The sequence below is a fragment of the Chroicocephalus ridibundus genome, chromosome 7 (genome assembly GCF_963924245.1).
Source record: "Chroicocephalus ridibundus chromosome 7, bChrRid1.1, whole genome shotgun sequence".
NCBI lineage: Eukaryota > Metazoa > Chordata > Aves > Charadriiformes > Laridae > Chroicocephalus > Chroicocephalus ridibundus.
In genome coordinates, this window is record NC_086290.1 from 39,460,659 (window position 1) to 39,486,356 (window position 25,698).

A 25,698-nucleotide genomic window follows, 5' to 3' on the forward strand; every position below is an offset into this window, starting at 1 on the left:
TTAACTTTAATTAGCTTTATCTATAAAACAAAGAGTTAAAAGGTTGCTGTGACATTTAGAACATGATGCCAGACGTAATTATAAAACAGCAATAAATGCTAAAAAAACCATTAACATTGCAAATACTAAGAACAGTCCCTGTCCTGGGCAGTCAGCTGTGCACAGTGTTCTTCCTCCAAGGAGTCCACCACCTTTCAAAAAAAAAAAAAAAAAAAACAAAAAAAACAAAACAGAAAACCAAAAAAAAAAAACCACCACACAACCCGACAACCAAACAGGAAGCTTAAAGGCATCGGGAAACAAAGCTGCCATTTTAAACATTTCCAACTTACTGGGAAGTAATTTACAGAAAGTAATTACACAGGGAAAAAAATAGTCAGTGCTGATATGCTTTCTACAATCATGCAATCAGAGAGCAAATGGGAAAAAGCACTTTATTTACAATTACTCAGTTTTTAAAATCATGTCTACATTACCATCCTTTAAAGTGCAAGCTACATGTCTGCTGAATTAACTGAAGGCATAACAGGTGAGATGGAAGTTAAAATACTGCCACCAGTAGTTATACAACTAACCACAGATGCCAGTAGCCTACTTCAAACCCTGACCAACCTCGTGTGTTACTTCCTCCTGTATATTACCAGCCAAACACATATTCCATTGCTTTAGATACAATACTTTCACCTTTCCTAGGAGTTTGTTTGTCAGAGACCACCTAGAAGGCAGCAGGAAAGAGGAAGAGAGAAAACAGAATCAGTGATCACACAGTTAATTCTTTTTAAAATACACAGTCTTTGTTTCGTTCCCAGAGTGTTACTGTATTTTGACAAAATATCTTTGAAAGATTTTCAAAACCTCTGGAAACATGTCAAGTCATTAATTTCTTCACTAGATTACTACTATCATCATTATTATCGTTATCATCATTATTACTATTGTTATTATTATTTTTGAGACTGAACAGAGTGAGTTTGTACTTGAAACACACCTTTAAAGAAATGACAGGAGGAAAAGGTCAAGGCTAAGCTCACATTGAAGTTAATGTGCGTACAGCCTCATACAACTAAGAGGAGACAGCACAAAGAAACACACGCTGCTGTTCCCCTTAAATTACCTGGTAGTCACTAGTGGAAGCTTTATATGCTGTGGCAAGAGGTCTCATTGTAGAAATCCTTGTAGTATAATTTGCAGGCTGTACTGGTGTGCCAGCAGATTTTGTTGCTGGAGTAAAAACTGAAGACATTGAGGATGTAGAGCTTCTTTCAAAGTTTTCCATCACAGTCTTAAAAAGAGGGATGACATAATGTAAACAGATACTCAAAAGCAGTATTTCAACCCTTATTATCTGAGCTTTTGGCTCAGACTCAGTTTGCCAAGGAGTTTCACGCCGTCCCCTTACCAAATGCTAGAAGAGGAGTCAGAAGGCTGCGTTTCTGTAAGCTTGTGTTTAGAAGGGAATGCACGTCAAATGGAAGAGGCAGCAAGTGGCTTGATGGGAACCACAAGTTCCCCAAGAACCCAGAGAAAACAAGGTGGGGAATGACAACCAGCCTGGGGAGACCAAATTTGCCACGTTTAAACTCAGCGGAGCAGGGCCTTCAACCAGCCTCAAGGCAACAGAAATTCAGCAGCACATCTGGCAGGAGGTGGCTATCCAAAACACAGGATAGGAGTAGTGTCCAGTGGGGGCAGCAGCTCACTCTGCTCAACACAAGGGGAGCTGACCCGTGGAACTAACTGCTCCTTTTAAATCAGAAGCCCGAGCACTCGCGTCAAAGCCATCCTATCTAGCTGCCAATTGCAAGGACGAGCTTTAGAGACTAACGCCAAAGCCTCACATGCATTAGCCTCCAGAATTCTCCCTTGCCTCCAAACATAGAGGTTAAGGATTATGGGCTTATTCATTGATATTTGAAAGCGGACACTACGCACAAGAGACAGAAAATTCAAAGCAGCAAAGGCCAGAGACCTGACAATTACATGTCTTGCATTGTTGCTTCTCGAGTTTCAGCTTTTGGACAATTCAGTCATTGATACAAACTGGACACCAAAACAGCAAGTAAGGTAAGAAGAGACTAGAAGCCCTACCAGAAGCCCGCACATGTACTGTAACCAACGCAAAGTGTTGCAGGAATTCATGGGCAGAGCATTGTCAACGCCTAAAAACTAAGAGCCCATGATCAAATTAGCTTGAAATACAGCCAGCCCTACTCCAACCGCTATTTAAAAGAAAGGAACATGGTTTGGGGGGGGCAGGGTAGCTTCCAAGCAGCACAGAGGTTTCCAATCACGACCCTTCTCTGCAGGAAATTCTGCCAAACGCTTAAGAAAATCCTCGTGTAAGGTAGAAGAGACTCCGCCCGTAGAAGTTAACTTCCTAGGCTTTGCAGTTCAAAATGGAAAAACTAGAAGACGTCGGGACAAATAAAGAGGAAGCCCAAAGCCAGAGTGCCTTCCACTTAAATAAAAACAACAGTTAACTTACTTTATCTATACACGGCTTGACACCAATCATGATAGATTCACCAAAAATTCTTCCATCTTTGCTTAAGGCTTTCCGGGCTTGAAGCTTAGACTGATAGCGAATATGCATCCAGTTTCCTGTGTTGGACATCTAGGCGAGATTAAGGGACAGTTGTGACACTCAGCCTTTTAAAGAACGAGCCAGAACCTTTCCAGAAATTAATCTCAAGCTAAGACATACCACATGCTTTAATATGTTTCCATACTGAGCAAATTGTAGAAGAATATAGGAAGCTGATGCTTGAGGAAATCTGAAACGTGGAAAAACATATGCAAAAAATTACAATGAGTAGTTTATGGAGTCTGCTGCTACAATAGAACCCTATGAAGGGTTTTCAGAAATCCAAAAGAGGCACGGGCGTTCGTGCCACTTTAGAAGCAGTGACTTGAGGAATGTTCTCAGCTAGGCTCTTTTACTTCACCACACCTCAATGGTTAGAAGGCTGCCTTTCTAACTTGAAAAAAATAACAGGCAGCTTAAGTTCAGGTGCTTCACTAACACAGGGGCAGTTACTGGCTTTAACCACAGCTGTATTTCTGGCAGAACCTAGGAATGCCAGACAACAGCACGCCCAAGTACCTCTTTCCACACGTTGCCAAGATTGCACCCCTGATTCTTCTAATACTTTGGAAATCCACTTACCCAAATACAGTTACCCACGTGCCATCAAGCTGATCCTCTGAAGTCAGGGAATCACCCTGAGTATAAAAAGGATCTAGCTGAGCAGGAGAAAGCGTCGTCTTCCTAGGCTGCCCAACACTTGCAGGACTGAACGCACTTGAAGCTGTTAAATTGAAATGGCATTTTTAACAAATTACTTTTGCCAGACAGACAAGCTTAGGAGCCTACATGGAAAGAATCAAGTCAGTATCAAGCACTTCGTTTGCTTATGGAAGAGCTGGGGGGAGATTCAGCTGCAGACACAGACAACCGGTAAATCAATCCAACCCTCCCATCTGCAAGCATGCTAGGAAATCTTATGACTCGCGCCCCAACTTTCCCCTTCAGCCCCGGACACCGGCAGCTGAACACAGAACCCAAACAGGAACAAGGCAGCACAATTAAGCTTAGCAAGAAGCCACAGGTTCATGCAGAAGATAGGAAACTTCACTCAAGTGCAACCACCTCTGTGCTCAGTTCAACACCACATTTTGAATAAGGAGTAAGTAAAGTCGATTGCAATTCAGTCACTCTCAGAGTGGAAAAGTATTTCACATCCACATACCTTTTGAAAAGCTAGTGAAGAAAGATGCAACTCCTTCATAAATTAGCAAGGAGTTGATGCAGCAATGATTTTTGTCTATTGAGGAAAGCAGTAAGAAAGCCGATTATCTATTTTGACAGGACACCTACCTGTTCCAGGAGTTGATGGCATACTTCCAACCAAGGGGCTCTGTGTTATAGAAAAGCTGGCCTGCATTAAAACACAGAGAGTGTAACAGAAATCATTCTTACAGGCACGCTTCTCAGATCAGCAGAGATCATTTCCAGGGAACTCAAGCACCAGGCAAGAATATTTGGACCCTTCTGGCAATCAGCAGCCCAATACATTTACAAGAAGGTGAAAAGCTGCAACAAGGCTGCATTTGTCATGGACAAAGCATAGCAGAGGCAGGATTTGCATTTGTCATTCTCTACCGTACCAAAACGCAAAACCAATAGGAGACAGCTCCACCACCGCAGCTCGCAGTTGAGCCACACAGGAACAGGCACACCAAGCAACCAGACCAGGCAACAGCACGAGCTGAAGTACCCACCAGGCGTTCTGCCACAGCAGTTGATACAACTGAGTTAAAAGAACTCCCTGAAGCGGTAAACTACCTCACATCTTCTACTACGAGCAGGCTGGTATCTAAGCCACTTACCGGTATTCTTGAGCCTAGAGGTGTTGATCCAAGCCCAGGACTAGACAACTCGTCATATAGGCTTCTAACTGGTGGAGCACCACTTTTATCTTTATGTGTAGGGACTACTGGTTGTGGGGGAGATCCTCCTGCAATCAAAAGGAACAAATGAAGAGCCTGAGAAGTCTTGGAATTTTACTCTGCTGCTACTTGTTCTCAAAAGTTCAACGGGAAATTTGGCCAGGAAAGACTGTTGATTCTTTCACTGGGGGTTTGCAAAACCATCTGGCCTACCAAACTCTTCAGGTTGGAATGTTCTATGTAAGAATATCGCACAGGTGTCAGAACCTGCTTCCTTATGCAAGTATCAAGAATTAAACTGACTGAAAGACCTTGGCATACCTCTGAACATTCTGTGCGGTTACCCCAAGGGGAAGGAAAAAAAAAAAAAACAAACAAGCAGAAGAAACAAAAAACCCCCAAAGACCTCCAAGAACTGTTACAGTGTGTTCTACAAAGCACTCTCCTCCCAGCAAGGTTTCCAGTTCCAGTGACATACTTAACCACCCCTTTTGGGAGGCCTGCGTTAGTATCTTACTGGTTCCCTCTTTTCTGGAGTTCATACCCTGAGGCTGTAATAAACCCTTTTAAAAAACTATCAATCAGGTGAAATTCACATGATTATTGTCAATTTCATAAATATTTCCCTCAGGGGCTTGTAAGAGTCAGACAAATTCTTACCTGCAAGTAGTGGAGACCTCATTTCCATCACACCAACCGAAGGGCCGCTTAAAGTACGTGGTTGTGGGGTCACTGGTGCAGGTAAATCGCCCATCAAGAATCCAGGAAGAAACTGAGCACTAGCCCCTGGTTTTGGAGATGTTGGGGAACCAAGCGTCATTGGCTCAGCTCCTGTGTTAATGAAAAAAACAGTTTAAAAACACGGCAGACAAGTGGTCGAGACTTTTCCATAGCTTAAATGATCATTCTATTAAAGAAGCATAAAACAGTATACAGTAAGTGACTGAGATGGTTCTAGCAATTTTTCCAGTGAGTAAGGTCTATCACCATCCTGCATTTTTTCACAACTACAAGAACTGCCACACCGACACTTCATTGTTAAAATACACGGCCTTGGTTACGGCTGGATTTCTGGTTTTGAGGGTAATTATGGGGTTTGGGTTGGTCCAAAGGTGTTTCTGATACCAACGCAATCGCGCCAAGGCCGGGTTCTCCTCCCTTGCCGGCCGGTTACACGGCCCTGCCCGGGGAACGCGCTCCGGGAGAGCACGACGGGCTCATGCCGGCCACACCGCGGCTTCCCTGCGGCCCTGCCGCCCCCGCCGCATCCCTGAGCCGCCCCTGGGTTTCGGAGCGCTTCAGGGACGGAACTCATAGCACGGCGGCCCGGCTGCTCAGTTCAACCCCACGCCCCCTTTCGCTTTACCCCAGAGGAAGCCGCTGATCCTAGCACCGTCTCGCATCATCCCACTTCAGCCTGGCGGCGCCCGGATTCCACCAGCACGTTCCCCCCACCACGCCCAGAGCAGGGGGCCAGCCGCGGACCCGGACTCCCTCAGCGAGATCGCGGAGCGCCGGGGGGGAGCGCCGGGGGGCCTCGGCCGGGCAACCGCCACCTCCGAGGCGCCTCGCGCCGCCCAACCGCCCCGCGTGCGCCCAACGGCCGGCGGGAGCTGCCCCGAACGGCAGAGGCGGAGCGAAGGGGGCGGGCTAAGGCGGCGGCCCCGCGGCCCCCCTCACCTGCGGGCGGTGGCTCCGCGGCGAAGGCGGCCATCTCGTCCCGGGCGGCGGGGAAGAAGGCAGCAGCAGCTGCGCCGGCCGCTTTCAAACGGGACGGAACTTCCTCCTGCCGTCACTTCCGCCCCGCCCTCGCGCCGCGGCCGGGCGGTGTTACAGGGAGGGGCCCGGTGTCGCCCCCAGGCCTCGCCCGGGCCGCTGAGGTGGCGGAGCCATCTCCTCAGGACGGCGCCGGGGAGCCGCTGCCACGACCGACAGCACACCAGAGGCACCCACCCCCATGCGAAACGGAAACGCAACGCCCAAAATTTATTAGCACAAAATTTATCCAAGCGTAGTGTTCTTATTTTATTGTGTATTAATACATCAAACCATTTAGAACCGGCAGGAGGGCCACAAAAAAATACTATTAAAATCTTTTACAGATTGTTCTTTTTTTTAAACAGGCCATCTTAAGACAGTAAATTCCAGCCCGAGATCTCTCAGGAAGGTCAAAGTTACCCACCCCATGATGTCTGTTCTTTATCCAGGATGTGGAACGGAGTGAGGGGACAGCAAATGAGGACCAAATGCAAAGTAAAGGCAATAGCAGCGAGGCAGAGATAGGTTGTTATAAACATTTTTTGTATTTCCACCGAAATGATCTACAAAAAAAAACCCCAATAGCCTGGTTCCAGCGCTTTGAAAATGTTAATGCACTTCAAATCATTACTTGGTGAGAAACAGTAGAAAAACATGAAGCATTAAAGCGTCCTACGCATCCTGAGCATCCTCAAAAGACCATCTGTTTTAATTTCCAAAAAGATTTAATGACTGACTAGCCCACAAAATTCAATAAAATCCTCTTTAGTTGCAATATACATTTAAAAACCAATATGAAGGTAGTTTATTACATGAACATTTCATTGTCTAGATTTTATAACTAAGTAGAATGCAGAGATTTGGTTTAGTATTAAAGTGAATGTGGAAACTTACCTTGGTTATTTTATTCCCTTTCTCTATTGCCTACATTTTCTGATGGTTCAATAAAAAGCCATCATTCTGGTGTTTTTTCTAATATATCAAGGAAAATTGAACTTTATCTTTTTTATTAGCGCTCTAGGAAGAGCTTGTTCTTGTGCAAAATCATCTCTGAACTCTGTGGAATACCGTCCAGCCTTTGTATACGCTATATGCTGAAAAAAATAGAAGGGGGGGGGTTGAAAGAGGGACACAGGAAAAAAAAAAAAACCATAGAGAAAAACTTTAAAATACACATGTGAAAGGGGACTGCAAAAGGAGAGATTAAAGTACATCCAACACCTGTTACTGTATAGCCAAAACAGATTGTTTCACTTCTCCCTTTTGATCAGTTGTGGTCAGTTATGCTTCCATTTGCCTTTATGTTCTGTTCTTGGTACTTGTGAAGCTGCTCCATGAAGCCAGGATTTGGACAAGCTGCAGGCCTTGCATTTTTCACTATGGAAAAGGCTCTAGCAAAACTCAGTCTTTCTGAATTCATTAGAAAACCAATGACTACTGCCGCTGCACGAGAGACTCCTGCATTACAGTGGACCAGTACCACACCATCCTTCAAGAAACAAATGAAACATTAATTGGCATATTCATTAAGTAGTTTGCAATAAGTATTATAAACTTTACATAAAATCTATTAGGATTAAAAGCTCCTTGCTGACCTCAAAGTAAATATTTGCACATATAAGTAATTCCAAACACAGAGATATATATATATATAAAAGCCCCAAATTATTTTTCTAACCAAAGCCACGTTATTACTATCAAATACTTCAAACGTAATTCATACCTTAGAACTAAAAAAACCCATGTTCCTCCATCCCCTTCCCCAAGACCTTGCAGCACCTCCCCCTCATGTAAAAACCACAGCCACAGACATCTGGGATACTGACGTATCAGATCTAATTGGGTGACAATTGAAAAATAAATTTTATTTGCAATACAGACTGTGTCTTGTTACCAGGTTAAAAACATAGCAAGGCAGCAAACAGCTAGGCACAGAAGCAGATTTTACAACATCTTGTAGCTTCAGTCGCATGCTTCTTGCCTACTCTGGAGTTCTTCAGTGAAGATTCTGGGTAAGGAGGATAATGCACAGGAACAGGAAAACCAGAAAAGATATCATGTGATTTGCAACAAATCTCTACCTCCCCATCACACCGTAGGTACAATTGTAGCGGTTGGTACAGCTGGTACCAACTAAGGTCCCTTAACTGGGGGACAAAGGTGCAAAATCCCACACTACCGAACCTCCCATAAATTCACAAATAAGTCTCCTGGGGGTTAAATTCAGGCTCATCCTGAATTATATTTAAAAAGAATGTTTTTATCTTACTTAAAAGACAACTAGACAGGCTAGTGTGGCTTAGGCAACATTTGCAGTGCCCAGGCTTTGTGTTTGTTTGTACGCCCAACTATGACCTGGAAAAAGCTTGGTCCAAACTGTTGGTCAAATACAATTTTCACCAAAAAAACCCAACCCAAATCCCTAGTGTCTCCATATTCTGAATAAAGATACTGAAACATGACACAACGTGCTCAGATATTTGAGGCTAAAGAGATATATTCTAGATACAAACAGCCTGCTCCGTCTGCCCTTAGCAAGCACAAATTACTCAACGAGCATTTTACACACAGGAAAAATAGGCCTTGTAGCCACTGGGGTTCCTGTGCAGGAAGGTTATGACTTATGTTACCGACCTGGGAGTTGCAATTATTATTAAACATTCAGAGCAGAAAATGGATCCTGCTCCAAAAATCTTCCAGTTTAAATAATAAGACCCAAAAAAAGTATGAAATTGAGTGTTATTATCCTTGTTTAAGAAATGCCAAGCTGACACCAGATGAACGACTTGCTCAAGGTAACACAAGATTATGGCAGAGCTAAGAACGGAACCTGAGCTCCTGCATCCCAGCACTACAAATCACAATACCGCTTTTTTTTTTTTTTTTGCGCCAAGGAAATCACATCCCCTTTTCACTGTCTGCTGGAAACTGTAATCTTCATTCCGTTTCTCACGTTCCCACGGGCACATTTCAATCACACAGACTACAGTAGAGCGCAAAGCAGACTATCCATTGTAGATCTAGAGTAGTTTTTACTGATTCAATGGGTTGGTTTTTTTCCAGACATAAAGTGTCATAATTGAGATCGCTATCTAGCGGTGGCACTGAGGGTAAAAAATAAGCATTGAAAATGAACCTTTCTTTTTTTTTCGTTGTAAAGTTCATGCTTTATTTTCCGTCTTCACATTTCTTTTAAGGTTTTTTTGTGTTTTTTTTTTTAATGACTGTTCTGTTGTACACTGCCAAAAATTATACAGTGATGTCCATGGAACAAACCTGAAAAATCACTGAACATGAATGAACACGGGCAATAACACTAAACCCAATTTAGTACTGGGAACATTTATCTTTCCTTGCTAAATGCTGTTTTTTCTTTATACAAAGATGAATTTTCCATGCAATTCTTAACTAAATTTGCATTAGATACGAATACCAACTAAAACTAAAAAAAAACCAAACAAACAAAAAAACCCAAACAGATTGCAGGTATGAAATTAATCTTTTATTACTAAGAAATCCCTGCTATGATCCTCATAGCCTAACCTTTGCCTACCCAGAAACGGTCCATGGTCTTGCAAGAACCTCTTAAGATTCAAGACCAAGTTGTTTGGTTTTTTCAGTTGGTTTTTTTTTTATACAGGGAGAAACAAAACCACCTTCCACGGCGGTTATACATAGTGGAGACAAATCTCACTGTGGAAAGAAATGAAAAAGCCTAAAGCTTTTGGTGAAGAGCCATGGGCTAGTGTAGTTCTTTAGAGACCCACTTTACTTTGCAGTGGTGCCAGGGCTTACTCTTTAGGAGGGACAGAGGGAGTAGTAAGGAAAGATGTTAATGAACAAACTAAGATTTCCTCCCAGAGCCTGGAAAGACAAGATTTTAGAGGTTTTACGACTAGATATTAAACTGAAAGATTAAAAAATATCCCTCATTCATAGCACTATGATTTGACACAGGTCACCTAACGTGTCATGGAAAACCTGCCTGCTAACATGGAGCCTAGAAGAAAACGTGAGCTCTGATCAGTATCAGAATTTGTATCATGGTGTCTACAGACTTGAGCAGCTACAGTTTTAGAAAATTGAATCCTGTTACAAGTACCCACCGGCAGTGACATACTGAACAGTGCACGCTTTGCTTGCATTCTCAAATTTAAGTGCTGTCGTACTCCTTCACCAAGTTAACCATGTTCTAGTAAAAATTTCTCATGTATCATGCTCTCTCACCAGCGAACATCTCTCCCTCCCCCATGTTAGGAGATGAAACTGTGGTATCTCTTTGTGACTACTTATACAGCAGAGCACTTCATGATACAATTTATCATAGGCTCTTTTAATGCTACTTTGACAAAGCAAATACGGTGATTCAAACCACCCAGAGATCTGTGTTCATGTACTCACATGCTTCATGATCCCAGAGAACATCTATTCCATCAATTACCTGCTCTTTTACCCAACTCTCTCATTAGAAAAATTATTAATATTGCTATAAAACTTTTCAGGAAAACTCCTTAGCTCACAAAATAGTAACTGGAACATAAACCCCAGAGGCTGGAAGCAACGCTATGCAGTTATGTATGGCAAGTCCCATTTGGAAATGAAGTGGAAACCGTAACTAGAAACCTTGAAAAGGTCATTAAGTGACAACACGTATCACATAGCTTGTAAATGATAGATGAGAGAAGGAAAGAACACTGTGTGACACACAGATAGCTGTGGCAAAATTATCTTCTTTTATCCCAATCTACATAAATAATGAATATGGTAGATATGGTGGAATAACATGCAATAAGGTTTGGTTTTCAAGTCATAGTTTTGATACCAAAGCAATGATGGTCCTAAATTACACAGTAAGCCTGAATTTAACTAATAGGAGTCAGGGATGGTCTTGGCTACAGATGGGTCTGCCAAGCAACCCCAAATGGAGTCCCTTCACCCTATTTCCTATGTCATGTCTTTTTCGGGATTTTGTTAGCAGTTAAAAATCACTGGTTGACTCCAAGACTAACACATTCTCTGACAGCCCTGGTACATAACAGTATGTGGATTCACAGCTCAGTGTCTTCAACGGGTGATGAAGGAAAAGCACAAGGATGATGGACAACTGATGACAAACCACATAGATCTGTAAAAGCCCTGTTAGGCTTTCTGCTAATCCAAACCAACATCCCCGATGGATAAATAATAGAAAGTAAAAAAGTTTCCCTCTGTTAGATATAGCGACTTGGACTTACGATGGGATTATGACAGGTAAAGTCAACAACTGTTCCAAATGCATTAAAGAAGCATTTCTCTAAAACATGCAAGACAGTCATTCTGAAAAAACAATACTGGAGGGAATAGGGATTAACAGTAGTGCCATGTCTCTAGGAACACTTAGAAATTGCCTGGATTTTCTACTGAAAATTAAAAAAGTCAACGGCAAAACTATTTATTTGGTATCATGTTTTCTTTTGACAAAAGCAGCTACTTCAGATTTTAAATAGGGTAATAAATAATCTAGACAGGATAACTAGTAGCATTAATTATTGATATACTCTACCTGGATCTTGGCTGTCTCAATAAACTCAAAACATTCTGGGAAATAGGAGGTAATATCAGTTTCTGGGAGGTCCAGAATAGAAATAGTCTTGTATGTAAAGTCATCAAGGAAGGCATTTTGTACTCCATATGCCACATTTAGAACATGAGTAACCTAATTTAAAGAAAAAAAGGGGGGGGGGAAGAAAAAAGCATTTTCTGAAGACAGCAAGCAAAATCAGCAGTAGCAAAGGTGGATTATTCCTTAAGCATCCACAGATTGTAACTTACACAACTGCATCATTCAGGTTTACATACATATGCTGTCTATGGTGTGCTTTTCTCTGAGCAAAATTTTACTGCATATTAAAATACATTGTGATAAATTTCAGCTTTCTTCCTTTGAGAGGAAATGAAAAGATCTGTGCTCAACCCAACACAGCCTAAAGTAAGGATTTTCAACAGAAAAGGGTGTCATCAGTGCACAGATGGAAAATAAAAGAGAAAGCAATAGGAATGAGAGCACAGACCACCCAACAATCCCCCAAATTTCAAGCCTGCCCTAACCCACCAGCTTAATGTTCCTCCCACTGAGTTACCACAGACTGGAGCAGAAGGATATCAGAGTGAACTACACCTGCGCTTTGTCAGGCGAGGCCACCGCTGGCCTCCTGCCACCTTTGCTCTGCCCAGGCTATGGGTTATTTTAACTTACAGTGAAGTGACATTTAGGTGGCACCAGGTGTCAGACTGGTGCACTCCCTGTCCTGCAAGAGCACCACTGTCCGAAGGCCTTATCACCCCATTACTCTAACAGAGAAGAGTAAAAAAGAACAAAGTTCGGGACAGACTTGGAGCTGCTGCTTTGTTTTTCCTGTCTCACCAACCCCTATGAGGCAAGGTGGCCTGACGCTGCTTAGTGCCTGAGACTGAAATGCGGGAATCTGACCATTAAAGAGCTCTAAACAATCATTATTAGTCTGGCAGCAAAGCATGTCAGCTTCTTGTGAAGCTCACAGGCATCCATCCATCCATCCATCCATCCATCCATCCATCCATCCATCCATCCGGAAACGCAGCAGCCTCTTAAACATGCAAACGCAATACCATTTTTCTTAAAGTTACTTGAGAATACTTCAGCATTTTTCAACTTAGAAAAAAAAAAAAAGAAAGAAATCCACTAGCGAGCGCCGTGGATGAGCGACGCGTGCTGATCTCCGGGTAACGGTACCTTGTGCTTCCTCATGGTCTCCAGGTCGTGCGCCGCGTCCTGCGACCCTGCGGACAAAGCCAGCCGGTTGCCACGCTAAACTCCCGTTCCCGGAAGGCGGCACCGCCGCTCCGGGAAGCTCCTGGACCCGTCGTGTTCCATCTCCCCCGCCCCGGTTCGCTTCGCGGGACGAACCGCAGCCTTTCGAGCGGCGGCCACCCCCGGACCCCTGCCCCGGCGAGGCAGGACAAGGCGCGCCGCCACCGCCCCGGAGCCTCTCGCCGCTGCCCCCGGTCCCACTCACCCAGCAGCAACCAGGGCTTCACCACGCCGACCTGGAGGTCGGCGCTGAGGTCCGGTACGTAGCCGCCGCCGCCAGGAGCCACCTCCTCGTCCTCCTCCACCTGCAGGCAGGCGCCGCGCCACGTCTCGATAATTCTCCGTCCGGTCAGCGTCGTCACGCGGGTGCGCTGCTTCCGCAGGTTGGCCCTAGAGAAGCTGCGGATCTCCTGGGCGAGGGAGTGCATGGCCCGGGCACCGACCACCGCCGGGCACCGACCACCGCCAGCCGCCGCCCGAGCCGCTCCCCTCACCCTCCTCCAGCCGCTGCACCAGCCCGCCCGCCATTGGCTGAGCGCGGGCGGCCCTCATTGGCTGCTGGCCCCGCGGGGGCGGGGCCTCGGCGCGCAGTCGCAAGGGCGCGCGGAAAGGGCTCCCCTGCGCTGTGAGGGGCGGCGGGGTCGCGGCGGGCGGAAGGGCCGCGTGGGCCCCGGCCTTCCCGCCCGGTTTCGCGGTGGGCTCGGGCCGTTCCCGGGACTGGGCACCGCGGCCTTCCTTTTCCCTCGCTGTGGGAAACGAGCTCCCTGCGAGGCGTTCGGCTGGTCCCGGAGAGCTAAGGGCGGTGGGGTCTGCGGTGGCGTCGGTCGGAGATGCGCCGATGCGCCGATGCTTTTTCTTTTAGTACTTCCAAGCCTGTGAGAAAGGTTTGGGTTCGCCTAAAACTTCGGAGTTTTAAGTACTTTTTAAGTTATTATTTCTGGGGTTTTGGTCTGCCGGTAGAGAATGCAGCAGATGTAGTTAAAGCAGTCTTTCAATAGAAAATGCCCATTTTTTAAATAAGTGCTGCTGTTTTGGAAAACAAATCACGCAGCAATGCCAGGCCGGCCGTAGTTGGGACTTGCTTCATGGGAAGCATGGGAAAGTATTATAAGCAGTTAAATGGAAAATATTAGAATTAAATGCTCCTTCCCCACCCGCCCAAGTCACTGGGCTAGTGACCAAATGCTAAACAAAATCACTTCTTGTGTTTACCAAAGAGGCAAAATACGAAGAAAAGGGAGGTGAGGTGAGGCTGGTTTTCTGTTATTCCTCAGTCACTAGAACTCACGTTTTCATGTATTCTCTATAGAGTATTATTTGGAATGTTACACAGCTAGTACGTAAGTATGTGAAATTTGTGCCTGTGAAGTGAAATGGTAGTACCTAAACTCTGCAAGAAATACATTTCAGTTTTTAACAGTCCTCCAAGCCAGTTCTTAGAATAAGGATGTATTACTACAGCACTTCCCCTCTGATGTTATAATGTTCCTCAAACCTATGCTGGCAGGATATGATGACTCTGAAAAGATCCTTCTGATAGTTCCCTAGAATGCAGTACAGAACAAAGGCAACTTAGTTCCAGGTAAAGAGGTCTGCTATGCCACATCAATTCAAGAAGCGGAGAACAGTGTTAGGAACTGCAAGAGCATCAGTTATTTCTAGGAATGCCAGAGGCAATATTCTCACAGGAATTAGACATAGAATCAAGTTCATCTGAAAAAGGCAGAATACCCTGCACACTGGAAAAGCAAGAGTCTAAACCAAGACATAAAAATCAAGGAGGATGCTTAGGACAGGGAGAGGAACCGAACAGAGATTTGGGCTGAATCAGACATCACAGTAGCAAAGGTGCCAAACACAAGGTTCCAGGACAAAACATAATTCTCAGCAATCAGTTTCTGCAACAAAAATTAAATTTTAAATACAAGTAGGAGGTTTTGCAACATTCTGCATGGTAGGAGTGTATTCAGTAGCCTCTCTGAAAGTGGGCTGTGGTTCATAGCAGTTAACTTAAAACAGTAATGATGTAGAAGTTGATTCATTCATTTTTGTTAAGGTCTAATCAATAATTTTGATGCAACCGATCAGAAGACAGCAACGGAGAGCTTTAGATCTGTGGGTTAAACTAGCAGTTGCATAGTATTTCACGGCTGTTATTTTCAAGTTGCATTGGCTTGCTACAGGTGTCCCTGTGAAAGACCAAGAACAGTAGGGTATCCCACGAGAAAGCGGAGAGCCTCATGCGTCAGGAAATTGGCAAGACCGGAGCAAAATCTGCTTGCAGTCCAGACCCAGAAGCCTGCCATTAGAGTAGCAAGGCTGGCTGTAGGATGTGTTTTGTAACCAGCTTCTGCCCCATACCATGACAATGGGGCATGCTCTGTAAGCGTTTGCAAGACAGCTCTGACAGATCTGTAAGACACTTGCATTAAACTTAGTAATACAACTACGTGTTGCTTCTTAACCCCTGAAGAAGAATCTGCAATATGTGTGGACATGGAAAGGCAGCTGATTCCAAAGTAATTGATTCATTTTCTGCTAGGAATGTTTATCGTTGCTATAACTACTTTAAACACCAGGGGTCACTACGGGACGTAAAATCTGTTCTATTATCTCTTTGAAAGCCAAATATTCTGCAGATGTTTATATGCGGAATTAGTGTATTATTATCTAATTAGTGTGTCCGTATCATGAGCACTAGATCTAGCCTGGATATTTGTAGACACTATTTTTTGTGATGCAGGCATTTACATGCTGCTGTCAAGTTTTTCATACTTCCCATTACAAGATAGAAGATAATAATCAGATTAGAGATTAAAATTGGGATCTCAGTTCTCAGATGAACACTTCCTCTTGCGTGCTTTGCTGAGGGTAGAAAACTTCTCTAAAGATATGGCAGGAGCTGGATGCTGCCTCCACTTCATTGGTTGAATGCATTTATGGTACTGCTGGGTCTTCGGATTTTGAATAAGCTACCTACCAATGCAAATGCGGTAGAGCTTTAAGTAATTTTTAAGTTTATGTTTCTTCTGTTTTGTCTGTCAAGAAATTCAGCAGAACCTGTTCTAGTGGTATAAACTAAGAAATGTGCAACATAGACACTAATTATTACAGAAAGCAGCTTGTACACATTCGGAAAGCTCATATGACGATACATCATCTCTCTGCTGTGTTTGTTTCCTTCCACTATTCATTTTGGTTTTGGTACTGCCTGTACTTATCAATGCAAAAGAGCTAGCTTCTGTCAGAGAAATGACAACCAGGCATTCCAGATAGCTGAGAAACCAGCCTTGCACTCTGAAGAATGCATATGTTAGAGGGTTGAACTTGATTGTAAAATGCACCAAAAATTGAGAGTTGATTGCTTATGTCAGTATTTTAACTGAAGCGGAAAGTCAAACCCTAATTAGTTCGTTAATTGCATCGCATTTCAAACTGCAATAACCAGATGAGTTTGAAGAGTAAGAGTAATGGGGCAAAAATCAAAATATTGTCAGCTAACATCTAACTAATAATACAAACCTCTGCTGCAGACTGTATACTCATTAGTTGAAAATAACTGAGAAGTTGAAAATGCCTGCACCGGTTGGTCACAGGAGGACTGTGAATCATGAATGTAGCGTGGTGAAGAGAAGGGAAAGCATGACCATAGATTACATCAGGAGGTATTTGAAATAGGGAAAGGGAAATAATAATGCTATTGTATAAAGTTTTAATAAGCCTTTTCTGAAGTGCATTGTGCTATTTGGGGATGACTCTATTCAAGAAAGATGATCTCATACTTGAAACAAGTGCAAAAAATAGCTAAAAGCTTAAATTGCACTATATATGTGAGACTCTCATCAAAGCAGTCTGTGGTACTTGGACCCCTTGGGACAGGCAGCTCCTGTCCATACTGACTTGAGCAGGAATAGCATAGTAACTATTTCACCACCATTTATGCCAATGCACATATGAGCACTTCTAGCAGTGACTTGTCTGCCTCATACACTCCGGAATGGTGTCCCACACGCAGAGCAGAGGCCCTTACCTGACGCAGAGTCTCAGTTTCAGCTGTGCAAAGTTGTAAAGACGTGATGCCTACTCCTGCTGTCTTTCCTATTTCTGAGGAAGGCAGCAGTTTGGAGGCATAAGTTCAGGATCACTCACATCCTAAGCAACTGGGCAAGAGGGTACATGGGAGGATGGCTGGAGCATGGCATGCTAGAGACAAAAAAAAATATAATATTACATTTCTCTTCAGAGGCATTTGGTTTGGCACGTGTCTGTGTTCCATACCGTTTCCCTCCTGTAGAGGGGTTTTGGCTGAGAGACAGCTGCTCATTTGTTCTCATTCATTTGTTTTCAATCCTTTAGACTTGTCTACATCTGGTAGGCATGGAAAGAATATTCTGGAAGAAAACTAGAGCCCCAGCAAAGTGAGAGTGAAGTTGATGGAGAATGACTTGTCGTCTTCTCCAGCCTCGTTGTGTATCATTGTCCCATATCCTGAATGAGGATGCAGACACTACCTCTTCTGTCCTGGTATACATTAACATGCCTGGAAGATCTGTCTTAAGTGGGATCCTGACTGGGAAGCGAAACATATGACCTCAAAAAGCTACTTAAAAGTGTAGACAAAATCCTGAAGTGTCATTTTACGAGGAAGAAAGAATTTGTAGCAAAGCCTCTTCTGGAACTGAATATAGTGAAGGTGAAAAGTCTGCAGGGATTCTCAGTTTTGTGTACTGAGATCACTACATCACTGAGGTGAGCCATATAGGCTTAAGAAACTGTAAGTTTGCCAATTATTGTAGTGTGGTTTTTTTTCTTCTAGGATGGCAGGAAAAAAGGGTGAAGGCAGGGGCAGATTGTTAAGTATATGGCATTTTAAAAGTGTTGCTGTAGTACTTGGTCTAAATGGGGAAGGTTATGGGAAGCAGGACCACGCTGAAGGCTGCCTACAGGATGTTATCAAAACAAAAAGTTGACAGGGCATTCCTGGGCGTATTGCTGCAGTTGCACGTACTGTGACCTGGCGGTTAGTGAGCCGGGCTTCAGTATCAGGTGTGTGTGTGTTTGTGGATTTCTGGCTCTGCCAGTTTGTAACACATTAGAAGCACTAGGCCCTGCTGTCTAAACAATGTGCAGTTACTCCTATGTGGGAACCGGGTGAGGCCAGAGGTGGTGGGAGTCATCTTTGAAGTTTTTGTGTGCTTTGGTTCTACATAATCGTGGCGCTCATTTACTGCTGCAAAGGGTTTCCCATTGTAGGGGCTACTATATATCCTAAGCACACATTTATATAGCCTCTCTTCCTATACGCCTTTAACATACAAATCAAAACATCCGTTAAAGCTACGCTTCTAATGTATGCTACATCATTCTTGACCAGCTTTACCTATGTAGTGTTTCTTCAGGTGAGAGCAGAGGATGGATCTTGGTCAAGCACGGAAATAGAGCCAGTTCCTCAAGTCTTTGAGTCTGTAGCCTGGGAGACGTAGTTGGTGACCTGACTCTGACAACGTGCGTATGAAAGCCCAGTCCACGCTGCAGAAGACTGTGAACAGTCAGAGGCCCAGTCGTTGCTCCTAATAGTATTGCTAAGTCTGTGGACCTCCTGCAAACACTACTTTCTATCCCTGGACTGAAGGGTAGGCAGCTTCTCTTGATTTTCTTTATTTATTCAAGCAGCTTTTAAGCAGTATTTGCACTGGCATATCTCTTCATATTGCTGCAGGGGAACTTCCCCAGAAGCAAAGCCATGCCCATAACCAAAGGCACAGCCCTACAAACGCTTATCAGGGGATTCCTCTCAGCTCTCACCACACTTTGTGAGCGATCCATGCAAATGAGCAGGCTGATTCACTGATCTAAAGATGTATATTTTCATAGTGTGTCACAGATTATACTGAATAATGAGTGCTGAGGAACAGGGTGGAATGCAAAGCTGAAATGTTTGATAGCCATAGGGAGTATCCCTGGGGACCTGTTAGTCTGAGGAAGATCTGGTAAAACTCATATCTGTATTACCTAAGTAGGATCTGAATTCCACTCCCATTTGTGCTCAGGTTTCTCTTCTCCAAGAGTACTTCAACTTGCTTCAGTGCGGTCATCTGTGAGCAAATATATATATATATATATATATATACACATATATATATCTATATATAATGTTCTTGTGTTCAGGAACCTTGGTGTAAAAGCAGGTATGTCAGCTCAGTAGTAGAGACACAGGCAAAGTTAACCAGGGAAAGGAACAGTCTATCAAGAGACTACAAAAGCATGACCCGTTTTAACAAAAATGTACATGTACAAAACACCTTCCATTCCAGCTGCACTGCAAAGGAGTGATGGTTCACTATACAGTTAGCACAGGCCATCAGTCACCAAGGCAATTGTTCTCCACCATTTGTGTGTAGTTTCATTTTAAAAATACCTTTTCTTCAGAAAAACTGACTTAAAAGAAGTTAACTTTGGAGTAAATCCTGAAAAGAATCTGTAAGGGTCAAGACCTTCAAAAAGAGAAGAAAAAATCTGCGCTTTTCAAGAGAAATTATTTTAACATAGGTGAGCTTCTGTAATGTTTTGAAGTCCTTTGAAACCCCAAACATGGATTTATTTCTCCATTTTAGGGGGCAGGGGTGAGGCAAAAGGTAAAATTACTATTTTTCAATGGCTGACCATTATGACTACTCATTATTTGTTTTTTATCAAAACACTCAAAAGAGCAATTTTCATTTTGCTGTTCAGCGTCTAGCAGCCTACTTCTGCATAAATGCAATTAATCTGTCTCCCAGCCTTCCTGTTTCTCTACGTCATTCAAAGACATAAGAGCTACTTTAGAACAGAAGCCCCCAAAAAGTTGCTCCTGCAGCAAAAAAGGTAAAATCAAAGTTTATTTCAGAGTTCTTGTAGCATCTTATGCTTAGCTTTTGCTTACGTGTAGCTTCCACAGGCATAATAAAATATTAATGTTACAGTTTGTACTGGGATGCATAGCAAGTTTTTCTAGCTTCACAGAGTTCAAGAAGGAAACCATTATAGCTACTAGTCAGGATGATAAACTGAGTGGAGTAGGAGAATTATTTTGTAGATTAGCTTAGTCAGACATGGAAGTAGGGCCTGTTCTTATTGTTTACCATGAAGAGATGCCTTCTATAAGTAGGAGTTAAGGTGAAGTGGAACATGCATAAGCATAGCATCTCACTTCCTGGAAAAAAAATAATTGGAGAATACGGTTCCTCTGCATGCCTTTTTCTTGCCTTAGCATATTGCTAATATTGCATTGTGTTTGCATGCTTGTGTGTGGGACGAAGTTCCCTGCAGGCAGGGAAGGAAAATGAAGCTGTCTGTGCCCTATCTCATTTTCCGTCTACAGCTTGATCCAGCCAGCCCAGAGCTTCTTAATAACTTCCATCCTTCTAACAAGGAGAGATCTAATTTTCCTTTCCTTCTCAAAATACATATATATTCAGGCAGGAGCTGGCCTATGTTACTTCTTCAAATTCCTATATACAAAACACAGTTAAGCTAAGTGAGCCTTTTCTACAGAATCCTAAAAGTTTGCGTGGTTCAGAAGGCGATGGATGCATTCATAGAAGAGAAGCAGATCAACAGGTATTAAATGCAAGACAGTGTCTCCGGCTCACAAAGTCCCTGAGCCACAAACTGTTGGAGCCTGGGAGTATATTCTGCAGAAGCAGTGGTCCGTACTTAGTAAGTTCTTGCATTCTTCCTTAATGCTCCATTCTTTGGCCACGGGATAGAGACAGGGTACTGAGCTGGATGGACTTTTGGTCTGACCTAGTTCTCAAGTTTTTGTTTTCTTTCTGATCAATTAAATTTCTTTCTGGTCAATTAAATAATAAAAATGAGTAAGCTCAGTTATAAGTGTGTCCAGTTCTGGGCTCCCCGGTTCAAGAGGGACAGGGAACTGCTGGAAAGGGTGCAGCGGAGGGCTACGAGGATGATTAGGGGACTGGAACACCTCTCTTATGAGGAAAGGCTGAGGGATTTGGGTCTCTTCAGTCTGGAAAAAAGACGTCTGAGGGGTGACCTTATCAACGCTTATAAATACTTAAAGGGTGGGTGTCAGGACGATGGGGCGAGGCTCTTTTCAGTGGTGCCCGGGGACAGGACAAGAGGCAATGGGCACAAACTGGAACATAGGAAGTTCCACCTAAACATGAGGAGGAACTTCTTTACCCTGAGGGTGGCAGAGCACTGGAACAGGCTGCCCAGAGAGGTGGTGGAGTCTCCATCTCTGGAGACATTCAAAACCCACCTGGACGTGTTCCTGTGTAACCTGCTCTAGGTGACCCTGCTCTGGCAGGGGGGTTGGACTAGATGATCTCCAGAGGTCCCTTCCAACCCTATGATTCTATGATTCTATGATTCTATGATTCTATGATAATAGTTATTATAAAGTTTAAAAATTCCATAAAATCGCTTCATATTTTAATTACACAAAATTCCTGACCTCAGCTGCTGTATCTGAACTGCAAAAGAATACAAATTGCAGATGACAAAGTAAAACCTTAATAGTCAATAGTGTTGATGGGCTGAAATCTACCACCATAACTAAGTTTGTAAGGTGATATTGCATGTGTCAGCAAAGAAAGCGATACTGCTGGGATTTATTTTTGCTGTGAGGACTGAGATAGATGCATCTATCAATATTTGGGGGTAGCTGAAAGCCTTTGAAAACCAGGGCTTCAAAAACAGGAAGAAACCTGATAACTTAAAGGAAAGAAGTTTCTAGAAAAAGAGGTGACATCCTGGAATATACGCATACGCACACACATGCACACACACTCTCTAATCATTTTTGGTATACTGCAGAGTCAAAGAATGACCCAGATTGACCTAAACTGGTGTCTAAGTGTTTAATATTTTTTCTTTTATTCTTCAATAAGCAGACAGACTGAAAGGTCAGGGTTTTTTTAACTATGTCTTCTCTTTGAGTATTTCAGTAAAGAGAAAGTACAGAATCATTTTGCTTCAACTCAAAAGTTACTCCTAACTTTTATCTTCTTTAATCATTACTTTTAAAGTAGCCAAATGCTTCCATTCTGATCTCTTATTAAAATAATTTATTAATTTATTTTATTATTTTTATATAGAATTCATTTTGACATGTAGACATGTAGACCATAAATGAAGTTCTTGATGATGTAATAATGTTTTCTGATTTACTTTAGAAAAGAAAAAGGGGGGTTTGGGGTTTTTTTTGTTTGTTTGTTTTAAAAGCTGGTGGTGTAATCCCTGCCTAGAAACAACTTAAGGTCTACACCCATACCAGTTCAAGACCTTAATTTAGTCTAGTGACTCATTCTGACATCCCTCCAAACCTTTATTTGATAGCCAGCAAGAAAACTCTTTAATCCATTTGGTTAATGGTTTCTGCAAGAGTTAACTGTAATCCTAACTCTGAAACTATACAATTGGATCTAACCTACCATCTTGATTCCACCTCTGTTCTAAAACTAATCACTGCTTCAGGCTAAAACAAGCCAAATCTTAGCCCACCACTACTTTCTAAGCTCATTCTGTTCAGCCGTGCTGATAGCTCACACGTAATCAGTTTTCTTCCTGCTGTCACCAACTTCCATAGCCACCAGGCTGATGTTTGATTTGCCAGTTAAGCATTACTGGTTAGTCATGGACCTGGGACACACTGAGAAAGTTGATAACAACCTGCTTCTCAACTGATTAAGACTCGTTTGCATAGTGTAGGACTAGAAGTTCTGGAACAGGCTCATCATACTTGTCCTTCCAGTATGAGCAGAAGTCCTCATGCATTCGCAAACTGGGGGGTTTCTGCAGTGCATAAGAGAATATCTGCTATAGTATTCGCCATCTGTTTCAAACTGGCTTTGCACACCTCTTCCATGTCCTCCCTATCCAATGTTCGTATTCTTTTCTTTAAAGTTCAAAGGCGTAGTATCTCTGAGCAACTGCAGTATGTCGTGTACAACCTCGGCTAGAAGGACTTTGAGACATGCACAAAATTGAACAGGGAGCTGGCACACATGTGAGCTTGTGTTAAGGGGAGAATAGGTTAAAATAATACCCAAATACCTTTAAAGCATGAGAAATTGCAGACGTTTTGGCTTCATGACAGATTAAATAATGAAAAAGGTTGGTATTCATCAAGAAAATTATAGATTAAAGTATAATGAATCTGTCAGCTTGGTTTAGTGGGGATGATAGGTCTTTTGAACCTGTTGCTCTTTCAGATAGGATTAGAAGTCTGTCTGATAAAGGCAACTCTGTGTGTTCAATGCTATTTATTATTTTTATAGGTGATCTAAACAATGGTATAGCCTTTGCATGGTAAAGTTTTCAGCTTGTGTGCCTTTACGTGCAAGCTCAATGATGTAATAAATATTTATGTATTATCAACAAATATTATGGCATGACACAAATAATTGGGATTATGATGATGACCATTTAAAAATTCTAGTCAGTGCAAATAACAATTTGGCTTTGTGTTTTGAATTGTTTCTACCTGAAAAGGGAATATTGAAACAAAGCGAGCCTGTAAAAATTGCTTCTTGGGTTCTGTTGGCCCAATGGGCAGAAGTCATGCAGTGGACCATGCTGGTGGAGAGCGCAGCTCCTGAGGGCTGCGTTTCACTGGAGCTCCTGGTCATAGAGTTTTGAATAGTCCCCAAGTCAGAAAATGTTGAACCAAGGAAAAGAAATGCAAACAGGAAAGGAAATATATGTATATAAAAGTAACTTCTACAGAAATGTAGGTTATAAGTGTAGCAAAGACCTAGGTGGCAATGCAGTCTACTCTGCAGTAGTAAGTTGTCCATTACGTGTTTTAAAGTAGCAACGCTAGAAAAGTATACACACCATTTACGTGCTTCACTGAACACCAGTGGGGTTGATATATATGGAGCTACTTGGTGATTATTCTTTTAAAGCTTCTCAAACGACATTTTCATTACTGTCTAAAAGCTCTGTAGTGAATAGCACAATTAAACCCTGAACTGAACAGAAAGTTGACTTTAAAAGGACCAGAGCTGAGCGCAAGCCAAATCCAAAGTACTGTTTGAAACTTGGTCTAAACTCATACTTTTGGAATATAGAAAGCTGTTTAATTGTTAATCATTAATAAAACATCAAGCAAATAGTAGTTGTGTGTTTTAAAAGTAATTGTTAGCCTTATTCTTCCCTTCATTTAACTTTGCCACACCTGTAAGAGCTATGCTATTACTGACAAAGCTTGTATTTCCACTTTATTGTTATGCTTGCTGCTCGACTGGCGAACCCAGACTGTACAATGCAGACATTTTTATAATTTAATATGCAACAAATCTTCCTGCCGAAAGCCTATACGTATTCCTGCAGTTTCTACACAAAGTTGCAGCAAAAGCAGTACGACAACATGGGCTTTATCCTGACGCCATTAAACGCAATGACAAAACTGTTGACTGCTTAAGTATGTGCATTCACATTAACCAAGTTCGATCTCAGTGACGTCTGCTTACTCTTATTGTGTTTTCTGCATTCACATATAGCAAAGGTTTCCAAGTTTTTTTCATGTGTTTCTATGAAACCTAACTTTTTGGCTATACCGTATCTATCTTCCCTAGATGTGCCCATTTTCTCTTTCTAATAAACAGTGTTTAAAAGCAAGAGGAAAAAAAACGCATGCTTTGTAGTTCCAAGCTTGACACCAGTCCTGACACCCGGATTAGCAAGATGCTGCTAAGTATGTGATCAGCAGCATCTTGTGTCTGCGTGGGCAGTAACATCTTCTGTCACTGAGTTTTGAACTCGCCTTTCATGTCTTTCTCTGAGTTGAGATACAGTATACCTTTGCTGAAAAAAACCCTCATTTTGCAGAGAGTGGTAAGGGACACTCTGTACTTGAAAACATCTGGTCTACTTTGTCAGGCTCTACTTAAAGAGGAGATTATTTTCTGTTTTAATGTATCTGCTTGCATGTTAGAACAACATTGTTAAAAGTCTGTGACTAACCATGTTACAGTGATAACTCAGATAATAGTCTATTTAGTGTTAGGTCTGTATGGCTGCACAGTAGTAAAAACCCTTGTATCAGAAATTCTTATTTACTGATATTTAGCTTTCCCTATACCAATATTCAGTACGTTTTCATGAAATGCAGCTAACTCAGCACTGTTTGCCGTAAAAAGAATATTATAGCAACCAGAGGTGCCTCCTTATAATGCTAATAAAATAGGATCTTGCAAACAGCCTCACAAATAGTGTGGGAGTTTAAAAACAGGATGCTCTGCCGTTTCTACAAAGGAGAGAGTCGGTCGTTTTTCCCGTCTGGGTCTCACCCTATTACCTGTGCCGCACGGAGAGCGACTGGCGTTGCTTTCACGTTGAAAACTACGTTAGTAGTTACAGAGAGCTTGAAAGTTCTCCAGCAAGCTCTGTAAGCGCAAACTTTATTGAAAGCCAATTGACTTTGACTCCATTGTAATCCATAGTTTTTCTACTAATTCCAGAGGAAGAAAGATTGGGATATTAGAGCATAGGTGATTCAGTGTGACACACAAAACACCCCAACGATGTCGATCTCATTCCACTTGCTTGGCTATATATAAATTACAGGTTCTGTGATTGTTAGTGTTTGAAACTTTCAGAACACTCAATATAGCTGAAAAACAGTTGAATATGGAATTAAAAATTGGCTG

At 42.6% G+C, this 25,698-nt stretch overlaps 2 protein-coding genes across 3 annotated transcripts; both read right to left on the reverse strand.

Moving 5' to 3' along the window:
- Positions 1–415: 415 nt before the first annotated feature.
- LOC134518494 (nucleoporin NUP35-like) lies at positions 416–6,256 on the reverse strand. Of its 2 annotated transcripts, none has more exons than XM_063341357.1 (9): positions 6,130–6,256; positions 5,110–5,280; positions 4,390–4,517; positions 3,878–3,938; positions 3,167–3,308; positions 2,705–2,774; positions 2,486–2,614; positions 1,115–1,282; positions 416–715 (listed from the first exon to the last, which is right to left on the reverse strand). In XM_063341357.1, the coding sequence occupies exons 1-9, from the start codon at positions 6,161–6,163 to the stop codon at positions 638–640; spliced, it is 981 nt and encodes a 326-aa protein (XP_063197427.1). In that variant the 5' UTR covers positions 6,164–6,256; the 3' UTR covers positions 416–637. The 2 variants fall into 2 exon arrangements, with proteins under 2 accessions (XP_063197427.1, XP_063197426.1); XM_063341356.1 differs by lacking the exon at positions 6,130–6,256 and adding an exon at positions 5,816–5,933.
- Positions 6,257–6,497: 241 nt separating this feature from the next.
- On the reverse strand, positions 6,498–13,524 carry DUSP19 (dual specificity phosphatase 19). Its single transcript, XM_063341359.1, has 4 exons — positions 13,242–13,524; positions 12,959–13,005; positions 11,750–11,902; positions 6,498–7,696 (listed from the first exon to the last, which is right to left on the reverse strand). The coding sequence occupies exons 1-4, from the start codon at positions 13,462–13,464 to the stop codon at positions 7,475–7,477; spliced, it is 645 nt and encodes a 214-aa protein (XP_063197429.1). The 5' UTR covers positions 13,465–13,524; the 3' UTR covers positions 6,498–7,474.
- Between the last annotated feature and the right edge of the window lie 12,174 nt (positions 13,525–25,698).

What these genes read in the sequence shown, in the direction of transcription:
- LOC134518494 (XM_063341356.1), bottom strand. Translation starts at nt 5,855, where the DNA reads ATGATGCGAGACGGTGCTAGGATCAGCGGCTTCCTCTGGG. An exon ending in GAGGTCTCCACTACTTGCAG is followed by an intron (nt 4,518 to 5,109) that starts GTAAGAATTTGT and finishes TTTTGATTGCAG; the next exon opens with GAGGATCTCCCCCACAACCA. An exon ending in CTCTAGGCTCAAGAATACCG is followed by an intron (nt 3,939 to 4,389) that starts GTAAGTGGCTTA and finishes GTTTTAATGCAG; the next exon opens with GCCAGCTTTTCTATAACACA.
- DUSP19 (XM_063341359.1), bottom strand. Translation starts at nt 13,464, where the DNA reads ATGCACTCCCTCGCCCAGGAGATCCGCAGCTTCTCTAGGGCCAACCTG. An exon ending in GAAGCCCTGGTTGCTGCTGG is followed by an intron (nt 13,006 to 13,241) that starts GTGAGTGGGACC and finishes CTTTGTCCGCAG; the next exon opens with GGTCGCAGGACGCGGCGCAC. An exon ending in AGACCATGAGGAAGCACAAG is followed by an intron (nt 11,903 to 12,958) that starts GTACCGTTACCC and finishes TCTTTAAATTAG; the next exon opens with GTTACTCATGTTCTAAATGT.